This window comes from Culex pipiens, chromosome 1 (genome assembly GCF_016801865.2).
Source record: "Culex pipiens pallens isolate TS chromosome 1, TS_CPP_V2, whole genome shotgun sequence".
Taxonomy (NCBI): domain Eukaryota; kingdom Metazoa; phylum Arthropoda; class Insecta; order Diptera; family Culicidae; genus Culex; species Culex pipiens.
Window position 1 is genome coordinate 105,550,310 of NC_068937.1, and position 20,514 is coordinate 105,570,823.

Genomic DNA, 20,514 nt, shown 5'->3' on the forward strand with positions numbered 1-20,514 from the left:
AACTTGTCCTCCAGCGTTGCCGCTCGACCTTCCGCCTGGCGAGTCTTCTGCGCCTGCTGCTCCAGCGCTTCCCTGGCCTGCTCCAGCTGCTTCTCCAGCCCTGCGATCCGACCCTCGTAGCCCATCCTCAGCGAGTTCATCTCCAGCTCGACCTTGTGGGCCGCCTCCTCCATGACCTGCCCGATTGTGGACGCCAGAAAGTTGCACTCCTCGCGGACATCCTTTTCGCGCACCACCAGCGTGTTCTTCTCGTCGATGGCCGTGTCGGCGATTTGCAGTGCCTCCTGGACCTTGGCCAGGGCCTGGTTTTCCCGAGCCATGTGCTTCCGGGCGAGGGCATTCGCCTGGTCTAGCAGGGCTTCCAGTTCGGCCTTTTCCTTCATCGTGGTTTCAAGATCGGTGGTCAGTTTGGATTCTTTGCTTCGGAACTCCTCTACCGTGGACTGCAGCTGTCGATTTTCTGTCTGCAGTGCTTCAGCGCAAGTTCGCATTGCAGTAGAAGTAAGAAATAGAAGCAAGGAAATCACCATTATGTATTTTAAAATCATAGGGGAAATATGCCCATTTTAATCACTCTAAGCCGTTCGACCAATTCTCATCACTTTTGCCGTTTTCCGCTATTAAATCAACATTTTCAGATGTATCAACAATGGAGAGTTGCTTGCTCACTTTTGTTTGAGCTATTTATTACTTTGGAACAGTCAAAAACACTTTATGAAAGCTGTAATTCATGATCAAAGTGCTGATAGGCCGATAATAGAAATAGGCTGAGAAAGGGTATAGTTCCCCTATCCAAACAAATCTTACAGAATGTTTTTAAGGAGAAAGCTTTCTAGAATTTCAATTTTTTTCGAGATTTCAACGCTACATCAAAACCGGACTCATATTCAGATGCTCTGGAAGGTGCTCTACAACTTTCCCAAGAGAGGATGGTGCTAACTTGCTCCAATATTACGCCCTTTTGAAATGTTATTCTTGATTTAATAAAATTAAAATATTGTTTTTGAAAAGATCGGAAAATATCACGAAAGTTTAATATGTTAACATTGAGAATCGGACCATTAGTTGCTGAGATATCAACATTAGAAAAGGGGGGTTGTTTGGGTGAGACTAAGGACACATTAATTTTTCCTGTTTAAATCTTTGCTTGGCAATATCTCAGCAACTAAGGGTCGTATCAACAAAGTTCAAAAAAGCAAAATATAGAAAAAAAATTTGAAGAGTGAGCAAACATAAGCACTAGGGGAAATAAACCCATTTTAAGCCTAATAAGCGGTCTTGTTTGAATGATGCTAGATAATCTGGAGTGTTCCTTGAAATTCAGTAAAACCAAGTACACCAACGAGTAGAGCAACTTTTTGTGAACATTTCTGTTTATTTTCACTTTTATTAAAAGTTATGCTATTCCTTTTACAAGCATTTCAAAAAAATATTTCAAAAACGCATTCTAATCAGTCGTGTGCATTGGGCCACGCCCATTTTTCTATTTTCAGCTTAGTTCTTTTTTTCTTCCAACGCTCGTTTGGATCTGCTTCGTGCTGCCAAAATTGATGAAATTTTGAGCGAACACTCACGAAAAGTAGCATTTATAGAGAAAGTTTCCTGGCAACACCACAAGCGCTGCTGGTGGTGTTGGTGGCCACCCTTTGTTCTTTATTTGCCTTCGCTTCTCGCTCGGTTTTCTTCAGCCTTCGTTTGGAATGGGTGGTCAAAATTGAAACGTCAAAAGACATAGCGCGTTTGTTTTTTTGATGGTGCTTGCTAATTATTCACATTTTTTGGGATTATTTTTCAAATGAGTGACTAACTAATGGGCAAAAGAACATGTTGCCGGTAGTTGGAAGCAATTTTATATCTTAAGCGCTTTGAAATCGTTAGCGCAAGTGAAAAGATATTGATGGCGACTTTCGTTAAGCAGTTAACCTCTGATCTTGCGTGTGGATGTGTGTGCCACCAAAATGATGAGAAATGGTCTCGCAAAATAGAAATTATGATCAGAGGTGCATTAAATTTGATCTTTTTGGCCAGTGAGTGGCATACATTTGCGTGCTTACTCGAGGCGGTGCTGTTGCTGGTAAGTTTATAGCCTAAATAGTATTTTTGGAGCTTTAATCGAGCATCAAACTCTCCATATGACGAAGATAGGTGTTTGATTAGAAAGGGTATATTTCCCCTATTTAAAAAAAAACAAGCCTTACCCGACAAACTTCGTTCTGCCTTTTTTTCGTTTGTTGACGTTTTTTTGCTTTTTTGATTATTCAGCCTCCTGTGATCAAAATTTGATTTTACGCAGCTTTTCCCATGCAATTTGTCGATGCTCCGGAATCGGTTCCAGAGTGGCCAAAGTGTCAATCATTTAGCGTAAGAACCTTCCTTGGGCTTATACGAACCCAACGCAACAAAAAGCACATCTATCCGACGCTCCGTATTAAACTGATTCGCGTTCGAACAAAACCGTCGAAATTTTTTATATATATAGATAGATAGATGAATAACTGCGACTATTTTCAAAAAAAGTTACCTAAAAATGGCTACACCTTGAAAATTGTGCACTTTATCAAAATTTCACTAGAGTACTTTTTGATTGCAAATTTGATTTTACATCAAAAAATCAAGTTGAAAAATGTTTGCTACCAATATTTCGATTTTTTATAACATCAGTATTGATTCAAAAATTCATAACTCGGTCAAAGATTTTGTGCCCATTCTAGAAATTTCTGAAAAGTTGGCATTTGATGTCCCCTAAAACATATCAGAAAATAAAAAAAAAAATAAAAATAGTGTTTTTTTGCAAATCAAGTTTTAGTGACAAAAAGTGAAATTAAAAATCGCCAAAAAAAATTTCCCATGTATCATATTTTTCCAGTGTAGTCCTTATTCATACCTAAAACTTTTCCGAAGACACCTATGACACTTATGATGCAAAATTGCTTCTTTGGGCATACCGATGGCACCAAACATGTTTCAGCCGGATAAAAATACAAAAATTAAAGACCGATTTCATAGAGAATTGCTCAGGAACTTTCTGATCAATTTGATGTTTTTGGAAAAAATGTAGATAAAGATTTGGACTGCTCAGAAAAAAAACGGGTACACGAAAAGAAAAATTACCGAATTTCTTATTTCGCTTTTAATCTCGAAAAGATTGAGAAATGCGTTTTTTAAAATGATTTCCTAAAACTAATTAAAAGAAATATCCAATTTTTGAGCCTATAATTCTCCCAACGCAATAGATTAAAGTAACCGACATTTAATTTCGCCGTCGTCACGTACTGCAGCCTGCCGGTGCGTTGTCGAGTTAGTCGGGTGCAAAATCAATTTTCTTGCCGTATCGCCAGATTTAAAAAAAAAATGGGGAAAAACACCGTTGAAAAAAAAAGCAAAAAATATCTACCGGAAAAGTCCCGCTCGAGCGTACGCAGCCGGTCCTGGTCGGCCGCACCGCTGGCCTGAAGGCGTTTGTTCTCCTCGGTCCGTTGAACAAGCTTTGTCCGCAACGCGAGCAGGTTCTGCTGGAGCAGCTCGAGTGCGGCCGTGTAGTGCTGGCGCAGATCTTGCAGGCTTTTGGGCTGTTTGAGCTGCCGGCGATACTCGCTGATTTCCAGCTCGAGTATCTGGATTGTCTTTTGAGAGCTTTTCCAGAGGCTTTCGAGTGTATTTTTTTCCTGGGAGAAAAAGGAGGAAGAAAAAGAAGAAAAGAGAATTTAGCTATGATGAGTGCCAGAAAGAGTGACTATCGACTGGACTCGGAACGATAACAAACTGACGGTGGCGCATTTCAATAATACCGTCTTGCTGGGGGCAAGTGACTTCAAGCCGGATAGGACGACGGTTCTAGCGTTGTTGGCGCCAACAAGCTATGGGAATACCGCATTAGTGGTACTTGAATTCGGCTTTTGCATGGATTTTTATTTACATTGAGGTAATTTACCGGTTTTATAAGCTTTAAGCAACGTCAGAAATTTTTTTACGGTCAATGTTTTAAAAAGTTTTACAAAACGTTAAAAAATTCATGTTTTCTTCTGAGACAGCAAATTATAAAAAGTTTATTACACAGAAAAAAAAAATATGGTAATATTCATCAGGAAATGGTGACAGATTTTGTGGCAAAAAAAATGATTAATTTTACCCCAGAAAATGATGAATTTTCATCATTTTTTGATGAATATTCATCAGGTTCACATTTTTACACATTTTTTATGTAATATTACTCAAAAATAGAGTTAATATTCAACCTACCAAATTTTCAACATTCCAAAATTCAACTTTTTTTTTCTGTGTACTTTTACATTTTTTTTCGTGACGTAAGACTAAAGCCTAGAAAATCTAACAAAAATCCCATCACATGCAGCAATTCTTTACAAAATCATTTGGTGTACTACAAACTGAGAGTGTATCATGGTACAGTTTCTTTATGTGTTTCAAGTTGATCACCTGTAAATACCATATAGGCAGCGCCATACCTAGGGGTTGGCGCGGTTGGCGACCGCCAAGGGTTGATGATTGTACAAAATTTTCTTGTTAGCTATAACATCCTCATTGACCGATTCTTAGCGAAGCTACACCAAAATGTCACTTTTTTCAATTTTCAATGTGATTTTTAATATGAAAGATTTCATTTTTATTATGATCCAATAATTGCAATGTGCTTTAAATGCGTTTTCTTACCTCAAAAGCCAAAAATATTGACCAAATATGATCAGCAAGCCATTGAATGGGAGAGGAGTTTTTTCATAAATCTGCTCCTTTCGTTATCCCATCACGAAAAGAAATGGCTGGCAAAAACTCAAATTTAAACCAATTCGTTCAGTCCAAGGAGCAAAAGATTCGTTTTTTAATTTGTGATAATGTGTAGAAGAGCAAAAGTTTTTAAAAATCAAACTGGCAAAACTGTAGCGATTTTGGTAGTGTGCCTTTTAAAAGTCCAGTTTTACGATGTTGTCCCGTCACGCTACAATTTTATTTCAGGGGAAGCACAGGTACTATATGGTTCATTCTGCATGATATTTCTTTGTAGGAAAATCAATTATCTTTCCAAATATGTAATAACATTGGGGGGTTTCTTCTTTTATTTTGCCACTACAGCCAAAACGCTGAAAAAAACTGGGATTTTTTTTGAAAAGGAGCCGAAGAATCGGTCATTAGATATTTGAAACAGAAAGGGCGCCTAATTATAAAATAGAATTACAAATAACAAGATAATTAGGTTTAAAATATAAAGAAAAATATTAGGGGCGCCAAAATCAATTATATAAATATTTCTGAAGTGTTTTTAAAAATTCATACTTAATTTTTTTTTTCATCAGAGAAGGGGCGCTCAAGTGGGCAGAAAGTTAAAAGAGTTCTAGAAGAGCTTCTGAAAATAAATACACTTTAAAGTTTGGACCGTTGTATAATGAAGTTTAAGTCATACCTTCCAGACTAAAAAAATGTCCAACTATATGTTATTTTCACGTTCATTTCAGCCAAATTGTGAAAAAATTATGGTCATATTTTGAGCTTCTATGAAATAGGAATTATTTGAACATTAAAACATATACCTTTCTTTTGAAATTTTTACATTCTCGAGTTAAAAAAATAGCCTTTGAAATATTTTCAGCTCGATTTCCCCTTTTATAATCAACTTCGTGCATTGAAATTTGCATGCTCTTTTTCAAAAAACTATAGTTTTGAAATTGGAAAACTGCTGTAAATTTTCACTTATAAGACCAACATTATTTGTTCAAGAAAAAAAACAAGTTTTTCAGAGCACATCACTTTTTCAGTTTAACTTAACCGGTGTTGTTTATTTTTTAAATCGTCTAAAAAGCTTTGGTAATGAAAAACAATTCAACATATTTTTTCAGTTAAAAACAAAAATAAATATTTTATCAAGGTTTGAAAACATTTCTATAGTTTTGCGCATTTTTTTTTTTTTTTGTAGAATATAAAATTTCCAATTGAAAAAAAATCGTCAATAATTAGAAATTTTGGAAACTTATGATTGCAAAACAACTGGACAGGTGTATAATGCGTTTCAAAACCGTTTTTTTTCATTCAAATGTTGAAACCGTGGCATGTAATTTAAATTTTCAACTTTTAATTATTTTTTTGGTCAGAGTCGGGGGACATTAAATATCAAAAAAATATTTGCAGAGGCCTAAATTGATTTTGACGAAATTTTGTTCTGCCGCTGCATGTTGAAAAATTATACTTCGATGCCGGTGTGCTCTTTTGAACTAAGCTTGCTGGGATTCCTATCTTGATAGAACAAGAGAGGCATTTAATTATTATTTTTCCATTTTGAAGAAGGAACGAATCCGGGAAAGTTCTTTGCTTATACAATCAAATTAATACTAGATCAGATCAAATTATGCAAGCTTAGAAATATAAAATCAGCTAACAAGTTATAGCAAAATTTAACAAAATTGAGCATTTAATTCTGTGCATTTATCTGAAAATAAATTAAAAAAAAACATAAACCTGCTATCATTATCGATTGTATGAAATCTGAGAAAATATTCAGCCAACAAAACTCCTATAATAAATTTTCAATTCAACCTATCCCATATTATAGGGGAAAAAAACATAAAATAACTGTGTTTCTGAAATCAACCATATTAAAGTCTCCAATGGCAATTATAAAATCATAACTCATATTGAAGCAATCATTGAAAATTAATATCAATTTATCAAAATGCAAATTGATGCTTCGCCAAGGGCGCCGTGGACCCAAGTTACGGTTCTGCATAAGGAATGAAGATCCAATTTTCACCATGCTCAAGTTATCGCCATCGTAATGGATGTCGTAGACTGAATTTAACCAACATGTCATAGTGTGTTTTGTAAAATAAACTTAAGATAACATATTTGGCAAGTCTGATATTTGGCACCATGAAAGAAGGGCTCTTTCCCGACAGTTTGCGGGGTACACCGAAATATTTCGTCAATGGGTCTAGAGCAACTTTTTTTGAGGAATTTTTTGATGAATATTTTAAAGATATTTCTTCATAAAAGTTGCTGAAAATTGATGGATTCATGTTGATTTCCATCATACTTCTTATGAATATGCTTTGAGGGGCTCTGAATTACATATATGTAATTCAAATAAATTTGACCAATTTTTGACCTCCAATAAAAATTCCCCGAACCAAAATTTTCCAGATTTCAAATTTTCTATGAAATTACTCCAAAATTAAAGTGGCAAGGACCAAGACGACCGAATATAAATCTTTTTCTGTACAATTTGTCATGAAAATACAGCAACATATTACCCGGATACAAAATTGAGCAATAAACAATGCAAAACATAGATTTTTCTTAAAAAGTTGTTTACTATCCAATAGGTTCCCAAAATATTTTTTCCAATTCTCTGTCATACTCCACCATTACATTTCAAAACATTTCCGAACCAGACACATTATAGATAACAGTTTCTAGAACAAGTTCCTTTAGAAAATATTAGTTTTGGTTAAATATTTTAATTAAATCCATAAGTTAGATCAGTAGTGTGGTGCCTGTGTGGACGCGCAGTCCTGTTTTTTCGTGTTATTTTCCGTCTCTTTTGTGTCGCTGTTCGAGTGCATGGGGTGATTGGCTATTATAATTAAATAATGGCATCAGTAGTGTGGTGCTTTTCGGGACGCGCAGTTCTGTTTTTTTTACCTTCTTTTTTTCATTTTTTTTCCCACTCGCGTTCGTTGGCCGATGAGTTTTTTTGTGTTGTTCTCTATTTATAGTTTTCTATAAAAACGTACCTATTTTTTTGAGACTAGCAAGTCGTATTGCTGGATTAAGCCCTTTCTATATCATTGATGATTGGAAGGCACGCCGTCGAATATTTTTTAAGGCTTATGATAGAAAATCATTTCAATAAATGAAGCCCTTCCTACATCACCGTTGATCGGAAGGCACGCCGACGGAGAATGTCTGGAGAATCGCGGTCGAATTAATACTATATTTAAATCCCTATATAGCTATCTTTCCGCAGCCGGCTGCCTAAGATTTTTAAAATTTCAACCGATAAACAAATTGCTTATGGTCGCATCACCTACCACAGTGAATCCTGACCTCATACCCATCTTACTAACCCCTCAAAACTCATGTGATACTTTGTCGGAGACGCAGTCGATTTGGCGGTCCCATCACTCAAGTATCGGACTAACATTCCCATCCACTTCCCCGTGTCTTACCTCTGGTCGTGGCCGGCGTCGGTATTGATCAGCATGATAGGGACCTTTGAAAATTGCGAAGGGGTGATGATTGGTTCCTACTTTTCATCTGTGGTCCACGGAGCAATGTTTGGGGGTCCTGGTCAATAACAAAGTAGCAGCTACGGGTAGACACCAATGCTATGCTAATATTTTTATTAAATCCATAAGTTATATAGAAAGTCTTTCTTTTTGCCTTCCTCACTGAGGAAAGGCTATAAAGTCACTCAAAAATTGAACTTCCTAAATACACCACTTAGATATACAGTATGTAAAACAAGTATTTACACCCCTTGGGCACTATGCACATTTTGTGATGAAACATGTAAACAATTCAAAATTTGACAGAAACCTAGTACTACGTTTTGTTCAGAAACGCATGCCAAACATTTTGCTACAAAAAGCTCATGAAGAGATGATTTCTATAAAAAGTTATATAACAAATACTATTACGAAAATAAAAAAAAATGCAAAAAAAGTTAGTACAACTTTCGAAACATAAATAAAGTTATTTTTTGACAAATCGACATAAATCCAGTCTCCCAACTCCAAATAGGCATCCTTGACTGATTAAAAAAAATATTTGGATTGAATATAAAGTTTACTAACTTCTTAGTATAAAAGTTTATATAACTCTGTAAATCCTATATAAATCTTATCAAAACTGAATTTTGCAAACTTTCAATTTAACTAAATGTCAATATATTACCATAGAATTGCTGAAGAACATTTCGGAGTGGGTATAACACCGTTTGGGGGCTTTGTATCGCTAGAATAGATTTTTCGTTGGAATTTTGTACCAACCCGGAATTACGTCGTTGGAAAATCCGCCGGCATCCGAACCGGTGCACAATTCACAAGTCAACCTATGTGGCATCGGAAATGGCTAAAATTTCCGATCTTTTGATACCCATTCATCTAGGTTTTCTATAAAACTCACGTTTTTAGGCAAAAAAGTTTTATATAGAATTTCCAGAGTTATTTAAACTTTTATACTGAGTATTTAGTAAACTTTATATTCAATCCAAATATTTTTTTTAATCAGTCAAGGATGCCTATTTGGAGTTGGGAGACTGGATTTATGGTGATTTGTCAAAAAATAACATTATTTATGTTAATTTTTCGAAAGGTGTAAAAACTTTTTTTGCACCTTTTTTGATTTCTGTAATAGTATTTGTTATATAACTTTTTATGGAAATCATCTTTTTATAGCAAAATGTTCGGCATGAGTTTCTGAACAAAACGTAGTACTAGGTGTCTGTCAAACTTTAAACTGTTAACATCAGGCCTGCCCAACCTTTTCGGCTCAATTTTCACATTTTTGATCGTCAAAATTACAATTGTTCATTTTTTCATGGTTTCTTTGATGGAATCGGTTCTCAGATGACCAGTGAACATAACCTTACCGAAAGTTTGAAAAAATATTTATACAAGTCGTTTTTATCTACATTTTACGTCAAAAAGCAATCCGGCCCGCGGGCCGGACCAATTTTTCACTTAAAACTTACATAAAAACGACCTGCAAAAATATTTTTCCAAACTTTTATCAAAGTTATGTTCACTGGACATCTGAGAACCGATTCCATCAAAGAAACCATGAAAAAATCAACAATTGTAATTTTGACGATCAAAAATGTGAAAATTGAGCCGAAAAGGTTGGGCAGGCCTGGTTTACATGTTTCATCACAAAATGTGCATAGTGGTGTAAATACTTTTTTTACATACTGTACCTTCACGTGTACATATCGACTAAGAATCATTTTTTGAGCAAATATCTGTGTGGATGTGTGTAGACATGATTTTCTTTCCACACAAATATCTCAAAACTGGCTGAATCAATTTTGGCCGGGTTTGCCTTTTTATGACCGCTTTAGGGTCCAATAAGACCCTATTCAAAATTATAAAGTATGAAGTATTTTAAAAGTTATGCTATTAAAAAAGTTATTTGTAAATTCTAAAAAGGGTGTTTTTTTGCATAACCTCAAAAGGCCGGCTCTTTTTGTTTACGTGCGAGAGTCGCGCCAGATGCGAAACGCCCGTTTGCCACATTGCTTCAAATGAGAGTCTGTATGTTTTCTGGAAAAGTCTGTATCAGGTATATTTTTTTTATTCATAAACTTTTTTTATCAGGTACTTTTCAGTTTTGAAACCTGATTTGGACCGAGTCGGCTCAATAAGCCGTAAGATCATAAAAAATGCAAATCTGAATTAGGACAACTTAGAAGTTGAATAACTTTGTAAATGTGAGGAAGGCACCAACCACCTTATGGTGGATTAAGAACCGTTTTTACAAAATTAGGCATATTATGCCTATACTGCCCATGTTCACGCTGTCACGCTCTGAAAACTATCCTTTCAACAGTTTGTTGAATTTATGATACTTTTGACTAATTGTTTACTTTTCATTGAAATTATAATTTTTAAACATTTAATATCTATCTCAAGCAATGTTAGATAAGCGTTTACCAACATTCTACAACAATTTCATCCAAAAATCTGGAATTTATTTCCACATTTACTCCATTCTTACTATAAAAGTTCACCCTTCAAAAAAAAAGTCGAGGTCGAGAACCGAACCCAAGATCATGGACATATCCACACCTTTACCGAATTGCCACCACGGCTAATCTTTGCAAATGTTTTAAATTGAGTGAAATTGTACCGATGGAAATAATAGAACTTCAATCTGAAGTTATTTATTTACTTACCTCCCACACAATCTCCAGTTGATTCCTCAAATTGTTAATTACTTCGTTCGATATCCGCTTAAAGTACTCTTGATCTTTACCACCTCCCTCATCGTCCTCTACACCTTCACCATCACCATCCCTTCCGGCCAGCAGCTCACCCAACGTGCACTCCACCCGGTTGCTCTGGATTAATTGGCTTAAGTCGGCCCTAATCGCCTCATGCTCCCGCTTGTAGAACTGAATCTCCTGCTGGATACTACGGTACAACTCATCGATACTCCTGACCGGACCTCCTGCTTGCTGGTGTTGTGGTTCCAGTTCCGGTGGTGGATTCACTGCGGCGGTAGAGACATGACCACTAAGTTGCCCCGTTGACATCACCAAACTATCTGAAGTTTGGTCCGGTGGAACTGACAGGACAATGGAGGTTATGTTTTGTTTACAGGACGCCGAGCGCCATGGTAACGGCCCCCGCGTCGCTTACCAGCACGTGCGTGTGGTCATAGTACAGTGCTTAGCAACGACACGAGTTTCGAGGGTTTGGGGGGTGAAGTGAAGGCCGGGAATAGACTTGCGCCCCAGATTGACAGAACATTGTTTGTTGTTTACTAGAGCGCGTAATAAACAGTAGATAGCTGTCAAAGGTACAAAACACCTTCAAGTGGCCGTCAATTTGTTCTACTAATCCTGATTGAAGCTACAAATTGAATCCCGTCGAGAGCCACGTGTCGGCACAAAAGTTACTCGTGTGAACCTTCAACCGCCGGTGTGAGATGCCAATTTTCACGAAAAAGTTTGCGCCAAAGGTGGCGCCACCGCGGACACAGCGCCTGAATATAGGCTGCCCACCGCACCAGGAGGACCTGGACGACTTCCGCACGATACGGCTCAATCTGGTCGACAAGCAGCTCTGCTTTGTGGACGGAGTCTGGATGAGTGCTCTTCGCGGTGCCGGTGGCGGAACATCCGGGGCGGGAGGGGGACCCGGCGGTGGTGCCGCGCTAACTTCGACCACAATCGACGATCTGCTGCGGATGAAGCGACGCATCAAAGCACTGGAGCAGGAGAACAATCTGTACCAGGTGAAGCTGGACGTACTGCTGGATCTGCTGACGGAGAACGTAATTGAATTGAACACGTGGAAGGAGCAATAAAGTGGGGAAAAATCGAGAATTGAGTTGCTTGAGGGCGTTTTGTTTGTTGGAAGATTTGAGCTTTGATTTCATCAATGATGACCGATTACGAGTAAAAGTGGATTAGGGAGGGAAAGCTAAAGGGGAAACCCAAAAGTATGATTCAATTACGAACATTTGCAATAGCTAAACCTTGAAGATAATTTACAGGAATCTTTGAAGTTTCGGTTGAACAGCCGGGTTCGGTGGTGTAGTTGTAAGCGTGGTTGCCTCTCAACCCAGTTGGACTGGGTTCGATCCCAGACGGTACCGGTGGCAATTTTCGAGACGAGATTTGTCTGATAACGCCTTCCGTCGGACGGGGAAATAGACGATGTCCCAGGTCTATCCTAGAAGTTAAATCGTTAGCTGAGTCCAGGTCGTCTCTCTGGGTCATATCTCGGTAGAGTCACTGGTAGGCAGTTGGACTCACAATCCAAAGGTCGTCAGTTCGAACCCCGGGGTGTGTGGAAACAATCAAGCCTTCGGACACCTGTTTCGAGTAGGAATCTCGCAATCGAGAACGCCAAGGCAATGCTGTAGAGCGAACGATTTGATTTGATTTGTTTGTTGATTTCTAGGTAAAAATTTAATGGCCTAACGGGACCATACTTAAACCACGTGGATACTATTTGTAAACTTGTAACCTCCGTACCCTTGTGTACATGCGTCCAAAAAGGTTTTTGTACACCCAACATGATTGTACATGTTTGTGATGCATGGTAGCATGAAATAATATCAGATTCTGCATGAAATCTGTCCTCATGCATTTTTTGCGATACAGGGGTATGGTTTTTTTTGCCCGTTAATTGAGCTAGATTTACAGCGGCGAGTTGGCCGTGCGGGTTAGAGCGCGGATTAGTGAGCTAGATATAATTATCAATGTCACCCCTGATATATTAAGGTATATTAAGTATTGAAATAACTGTGCGCATTTTTTCTTATGCTTATGTTCAAATATAATAGGCAGCAATTTTATAGAGATAAAATAATCTAGTTTGAATAGTGTTTGATAGAGTAATTTTTTTCCAAAAATTGTCTATCAATGATATTTTAGGATTATAATTTCATTAAAATGCAGGTTGGAAAACCAGCTAGTTCTTTAGGTCATTTTGCTGTTTTTGTATTTTATAAATAAATAGAGTGATAGTCAACAAAAAGCAACAACCTGTCAAACTGTGTAAATCATACAGGAAATGTCACATGAGTAGTACTGCATATTCAGGTAAATATGAGATTTGGGTTTTTGAAGGTTGGTATATTATGAGTAATCTTAAAATTGTGAGTTGAAAATTTCTTCAAATTGAATTATGTTACAAAATATTCACCACAGAAAGTTGGAGACCATCTTAACGCAATAATCTCCTAATCTCCACTCTCTATTCCCGTATTGAATCGCCCTGAATTGTATCGTCCTGCTATCGAAACGGTCAGCTTCGGCTAATGTCCCATTCCACCAGAAACCTTGTAAAGGACGATACGAAGGTCGATATGGGCTTTGGAATAGAGAAGGCCAGCGTAAACACGACCAGTGCCTCGTCCCATATCCTCATCGCTGGCAAAAAAACCCACACAGGAAGAAATGGTCTGGAATTGGCAAACCAGCCGGCAATCAATGACAGGAACATGATGTAACGTGCATTTTCCGGCCGTGTTCCGGTAAGCGGGGGATTAGGATCCCCGAGCCACCACGCGGTCTAAGCCGATATGCGGGCCACTTTCCGACCGTAGACCACACACCGGCTGATGGGGTTTTGGGTGTGCATTTAGGAAAATTGGGTCAGTGGGAAATCCGCGTTTTGGGAGCGGAGCCATTTGCAATATTTGAGCGCTGTGCTGTTCGGAGTTACATGAAACAATTTTGAATTCTACGGAGATTTATTTCGATGGAAGAAGCATTACAAAAATATTCAAAAACTAGTTTTGTAGTCTTTGAGTTGCGATTTTTAGATGCTTGTTGCTCGTTGCTTGTTGCGTGCGTGTCCTAATGGACATGCAAAATTTTTATCAACTTTACTTAAACAACATAATGTAAAAAAATCATCTCCAGAGTGATAAAACTGGGAGCTTCTGCTTCGAATCCTTCCAAGTCCTGACAACACAGCAGCACGGGTAGGTAGACACTACACGTTCTTTCCCCTCCATTATGGTGCTCGTTCTTACGTGTAACTATGCTAAGGATTCTGGCTCAAGGAAGTTATTTTACACACATTGAACTCGTTCAAAAGTCGTCTTCTGATGTGGAGGAGGAGTGTTGGTTGGGGGATGGAAACTTGGAATTTTCCTAGCACAACCAGAAGTGAAATGAAGTGTGTTAAGCACTTTCATGGATCATCGTGCACACAAGTTCTACAATATTTGCATTATGATAAGAGGTTAGTCGTGTACTTCTCTGGCAGTGCCTTTCGTGGAACCTGGAAAAGTGTTGTACGAAGTAAGTTTTATATAGGTGTAGGGGGTAAACTTTGAGGTCCTATTCTCATTTGCTGATGGTTACTATCGATGATGATGTTCTGCACTCATGCAAACACTTCTGGCTTAGAGGCCCATTAAACTGGCATATACTGGCAAGAGAAGATAACTCGGGACATCAAGTTAATGGTGGGTATTGTGCTGTTAATAGTTGCAGTGCATCCAGAGAGAGAGACTTTTGAAAGGATGGGATGATAAAAATAAAGTGTGGTGTGTAACTTAGCCAGCACTCATGTGGGTCCTCAAGTGCATAAAAGTTAAAAGTTTGTTGAACAGAAATAGTTTTCAGAACTTTCTCTTCTCAATTAAACCCTTACTAGGCTAAATTACATTAATAGTGTGTAATTTCCAAATGAAATATGGTAGAAAAACTTCAATTTTATGTCGGATGTTTAAAATTTATTTGATAATCCAACCCAAAATACAAAGATTTAGTGATTACGTCTAAAATACGTTTTCCACGGTGCCGACTTTCAATAACAGATTAGGGCGGATCAATTATCTCCGAACAAAAATTGTTTCCGTTTACGTAGGCATATAATTTGCTCCCATTAATCACAAGCCAGCAGAGATCCGCGAAGTAAATCTTCTTTTTGTCTGCGATTCATAATTGGAAATTTCATCCGCATCCGCCCACGAACAACAGATGGCTCAGCCTCGAGCACCTGCTTTGGTCAGAAGCCATAATTTATTTCCCATTTCGGGAGAAATAAACCAGGTGGATTAACTTTCCCATTTTCTTCCCCAACATTTAAGGCTTCTGTCAATATAATAACAGGTACGATTTTACGATTTCAGAGTTCAATTCGTGCGTGGCAGCCGAAACGAAATTTCACGCGAATTGTAATTAAATTTCAAATAATGTCTCACCAGCAACAACCGTAAAATATTACTCATTTCACCTGCCGAAAAGCCCGTGAAAATTTTGGGCCTCCGACATCTGGCAAAATTGCCGCCCCACCCAGGCGTTCACTTTCCGGCTAATTTTGCCCAACCCGGAAAAGTGTAACAAAACACCTGCGCTAGGTGCCGAATAATGGAGCGAGAGAAAAAGTAAAAATCACTTCCAGTCCATTAGGAAGAGACGAACACTTCCCCTCCCCCTTTGCTCCTTACGCCCTGTATGAAATTCGGTTTCCATGCTAGAAAGAGCTTTGATGTTTACAAAAAACTGTTATTCATCATGGTTTCAACAGTTTTTTGTTCTGAAACAAGGATTCGATTAAATTAAATTTAAGGCTTGATTATGATTTTGACGATTTTCGATGGTCTTATTTCGCTAACAATTCGTTTAGGTGGAGTACACTAAAAAAAATTTAAAGCAGACAGTGTGGGAATGTTATCTGTTATATTAAAAAAAACTGTTTGGAAATGACTTGACATCACTTATATTTGATGTATTGAAAAAATGTGTGTGGAGATATTTGCCTAAATCCGGAGGATACCAAACACATAAACTATTTGAAAAAAAACGAATTACGAGTTTCATAGATCTTTAAAAAGGCCTAATTTAACACCTTTAAGGTGCACATCATCCAGAAGATTTGCACCCAGATTTTTGTTACAGACATTTTAGTATCTTCAAAACTACGGGTACTATCGACATATTTTTTATTCATCCCCTACAGTACTGTCCACAAAGTAATTTACAACAAAGTTTGACTATTTTTACAATCACGTTGTTGCAGGATTGAGTCCGTAAGTTTGACAATTTTGGAGTAAGAAGACAACAACTTCCTTCGTTGCTGTTCACCCTTAAGTTTTATTTTAACTTAAAAATTTCATTTTTTCGATGTTTAAAAATAGTGACTATGAATTTTCATCGCTAAAAATATTTTTTTCAAAAAGTAGACAAAATTTTCAATAAAAATTCCTAAGAGACAATAGATTGGACCTCTGGTTGCTGAAATACGACGAATCAAAGAAAAAGAAACGAGTAAATTGAAGTTTTTTTAAATCTCATCCAATCAGGCTTTAAACATTTGTAAATTTTTCTAATCTTTTCGAATGATTTTTTTTGAAAATAGTCGCAGTTTTTCATTTTTTTAAAATAGTGCACATGTTTGCACACTTTTGAAAAAAAATATTTTTGAAAAGCTGAGAAAATTCTCTATATTTTGCTTTTCCGGACTTTGTTTTTTTTTTTTTTTTTTTTTTTTTTTTATTATAGACATTTTACCACTTTTGTGGCATTCATGTCTTGGAAAAATGGTTCAAATTTTGTTGTATAAACTGGTTTCTTTCAGGAAATTTATCATCGATATCTCCTTTCTTTTCTCGTTTGCAAGAATGGTTGAAAGTGTTCCACTGATGCTGTTGTTTTTTCGGCTTTCCTCGAAACCTCTGCAGTCTTGCAGAATATGTTGGACTGTAAAGGAGACGCCACAATAGCGACAAACTGGTGGCGCAATTTTCTCGAGGAGATACGAGTGAGTCAAGCGGGTGTGACCTATCCGTAGTCTCGTCAGAAGACGCTGGTCCGATGCACAGCTTCTGTCCACGTTTCTACAAACGGTTCGTTTTATCTGTCTAAGTTGTTGTTGTGTTTGGTTCCACTGATTTTGCCATGCTTTCCAAATCTCGTTTTTCACAGTCCGTACAGCATCTTGAGCAGGAATTTTGAACGAGTGAGGTGGTGGCTTTGATCTGGCTTGGTTGGCAATATTGTCTGCTCCTTCGTTTCCGGGTATGCCTGCATGCCCTGGAATCCAGCAGAACGTGATGTTACACCCGGCTGCTACTTTCTCAGCTGCTTGGATCCATGGGTGTGATGAGTGTCCACTTCTGATTGCATTGATGCAACTGGCGGAGTCCGTGAGGATGATTGTGTTCGCGTTGCAGCAGGCGATAAACGCTGCTTTCCATAGCCCGTACGCCTCTGCAGAGAACACGCTACAAGTTCCAGGAAGAGTGTAAAGGTATTGGCTGTTCTCGGTGACGACGCCCACTCCAGTTTCGTCACCGTTTTTGGAACCGTCTGAGTAGATTGCGTGGTGTTCGTTATAGTGACTAGACATGTGGGACAGAAAGTTAGGTACAACTACACTGCTTGGAGCGCCAGACCGTAGTTGAACCTCGAACGTATCGTCAATTTGGATTTTGTTATCGTACCACTTTCTTCCGCTTAGTCGCAGTACGTTCTCAATCTCTGGAAATGGGAATCCTGATAGTTCTTGAAACAACGTAATAGCACGCTTTATTTGTGGTGCTTCTGCCAGGGAGGGGATTTTCCCACATAGCCGGATTGCGAGCTGGGATAATCGTTGAGTCATCAAGAACCTGAACGGCAAACATCCTGCCTCAGCAACGATGGAGAGAATTGGGCTCGTCCTAAATGCGCCCGAGGCTTGGCGGATGACTTCGTTGTACGTGGGGGCTAGTAGTCTTTCCATTGCTTCACTGTTGATGCTGGTGATTCCTATTCCGTAAAACAATTTTGATGTAATGAGAGCTGATCCGGCTTTCAAAAGAGTTGTTCGGTTGCTGCGTTTCAGTCGGCCCCCAAGAATGCGTAAGATGTTCACACGATTGCTGCAACTCTTCCTAATACTTGCAAAGTGCTGAAGGAAGTTAAGTTTTGCGTCTAGCAGCACTCCAAGGATCTTCATTTTTCTCACCCGTGGAATGGGAACATTATGAACTCTTATTGCACGTCCGCGTTTTCGATGACGAAGTTTGCAGATATGCATTAATTTGGATTTTGCAGGTGCAACTACAAAACCAACACTGTCTGTCCAATCGATAAAAGCATTGACTGCTTCCCTCATTCTGCGACGTACCAAAATCGAGTTCGGGCCCTTGGAGATCAGAAGGACATCATCAGCATATAAAAGTATATGGACGTCAGATGAGATCCTCGCAAAGATTGGCTGCATGGCAATTAAGAAGAGCGTAACTGACAGAATTGAGCCTTGGGGAACACCGTTTTCTGCTATCCTAGCGCTCGAGAGTACCCCATTTGCCGCAACCCGAAAAGTTCTGTTTTTAAGAAAGCTTGCAAGTATAGTTCGAAGACGTCCAGTAATTTTCCAGTCGGTCAAATTCTGCATGATTGCGTTGCGCCAAGTTGTGTCGTACGCCTTGGATATGTCAAGTGAAACTAGTTCAACGTGTTGATCTGCTCCTGCTTGTAGTAATGTTTCTAGCTGCGCGAAGTGAGTGTCGACTCCTCTTCCGGCGCGGAATGCATGCTGACGATTGTCGAGCCTCCCTGTTTCCTCTAGTTCCGTAATCAGTCGTCGATTAATGATTCTTTCGAATAGTTTTCCTAAGCAGCTCAGCAAGGTTATTGGTCGATATCCCTCTGGTTGGCTTCGGTCCGCTTCCGGTTTTGGGATGGGAATTACTACACCCTCCTTCCATTGATCTGGGAACTCTCCAGATGACCATACGTTATTATATAATTCTAGTAAAGCTGCTTTGCATGGGAGTGGTAAGTGTTGGAGAAGTTGATAACTGATGTTATCGTTGCCCGTGGATGCGCCACCGCGCTTTGACAGTGCCCACGTGAGCTCGTCCATCGTAATATCCGCATTGTAACGCTTGAACAAATCAGGTCGTCTAGAAAGGCTCCAATCTCGTTTGTTCCCAAGGTTTTTCTTACGAAATTTTTCCGTGTAGTTTGCATCGGATGATCTTCGCTCGTATTCGTCAGCAAGTGCGTTTGCCACGATTGATCCTTCATTGGTGATTCCATCTGGGAGCTTGAGGGTGATGACGTTACTGCACCTCTTACCACGAAGCCTGTTGATGCGGTTCCACATTTCACTTGACGAACTCGTTGGGTTAATGCTTTGTACGAAATCCTCCCAGCTTTTTTGTTTGGCTTCTTTGATTACTTTGCGACAGAGAGATCGCGCTTCGTGAAAGAGTTCAAGTGCTTCGATCTTCCTGGGGTCTTCGTCGTTTATTCGTCTAAGGGCTCGAAGTCGCTTTCGTCGCAGTTTGACGGCTTGTTCAACTTCCTGACTCCACCATACCACTGATTTTTGTCCTGATTTCCCGCTTGTTTTTGGTACACTTTGATCAGCAGCCTCAACAATCCTGGCGGAGAACTCTTCCACTGACAGATTCTGGCCAGGTCGGATGGTTGAAATGGTGAGGTCCTCAAACATACGCCAGTTTGCTCTGTCGTAGAGCCATCTTCTTCGGTGCCTTGGTTCGTCAGCTGTATCAGTAGTGTCAATTCGTATCGGGAAGTGGTCGCTACCAGCACAGTCAAGAACAACATTCCAGGTGAACTGGTCTGCTATCGATGTCGAGCATGCTGAAACGTCGAGGGCTTGCGTCCTGCCAGTGGACGGGTCACAGCGAGTGTGAGAACCAGTATTCAGAACGAGCATGTTTTGCTCCACGAATAGCGACAGGATTTCGTGTCCTCGTTTTTGCGCTAGAGTTTTTTCGGTTGATAGTCGACTACCCCATTCAGTGTGATGTGCATTCAGGTCACCAAGAAGCAGTACAGGTTTTGGAAGTTCGTTCAGCAAGCTGGTCAGGTTATTTGTAGCCTCACTGTCAGTCGGAGGCAGGTAGACTGAAACAACTGTTATTTTGGTAGAGAGGTGGATTCGTACTGCAACTGCCTGGATGGTCGTCGTGGTCTTTTTTTTTTTTTTTTTTTTTCTTTTGCATAGGACGTACCCGCCCTAATATCACGGTAAGCTTTCAGCCTCCCCGGAACTGTCTTTCGATATTACGTCGGGGAGGAGCAGCGCTAATTGCGCTCTCGTTTCGGAACGTTGTTCCGGGAGGCACGCTCTATCATCGCGTGCCTTTTCATCAAATTTTAATATATCAACTTTAATATATCAACAGAACTACTGGGCCAGGGGCCCTTCGTTCCGGGACGCACGCTGGTCCGTGCGCCACTTCTCTTGCAATTTGAGCATCATCTGCGTTATAGCTGTGGAAGCTGCACCCCATGCTTCCTCGCTCTGGCACATTCTGTCTGTCAGGTTGTCTGGGGATGTGTCAGGACCACATCCCAGCAAC

The 20,514-nt window shown here is 39.2% G+C and overlaps 3 protein-coding genes across 3 annotated transcripts in view; 2 read left to right on the forward strand and 1 right to left on the reverse strand.

Moving 5' to 3' along the window:
• The window catches only part of LOC120430174 (unconventional myosin-XVIIIa-like), a 13,558-nt gene extending 2,286 nt beyond the window's left edge, over positions 1-11,272 (reverse strand). The window contains exons 1-3 of the mRNA XM_039595255.2: positions 10,898-11,272; positions 3,395-3,665; positions 1-472 (exon numbers count right to left, since the gene is read on the reverse strand). The exon at positions 1-472 is cut by the window's left edge and continues 64 nt beyond it. Of these exons, the coding sequence (XP_039451189.1) occupies positions 1-472; positions 3,395-3,665; positions 10,898-11,257 (1,103 nt within the window). The 5' untranslated portion in view covers positions 11,258-11,272. The remainder of the gene's footprint in view (positions 473-3,394; positions 3,666-10,897) is intronic.
• Positions 1-20,514, forward strand: part of LOC120430171 (fibroblast growth factor receptor-like 1) — a 70,342-nt gene that overhangs the window by 14,732 nt on the left and 35,096 nt on the right. The window lies entirely within an intron of this gene.
• Positions 11,376-12,056, forward strand: LOC120430168 (protein chibby homolog 1-like). The gene has a single exon (XM_039595247.2). It carries the CDS (start codon positions 11,653-11,655, stop codon positions 12,031-12,033), a length of 381 nt encoding a protein of 126 aa, XP_039451181.1. The 5' UTR covers positions 11,376-11,652; the 3' UTR covers positions 12,034-12,056.

What these genes read in the sequence shown, in the direction of transcription:
- LOC120430168 (XM_039595247.2), top strand. Translation starts at nt 11,653, where the DNA reads ATGCCAATTTTCACGAAAAAGTTTGCGCCAAAGGTGGCGCCACCGCGG.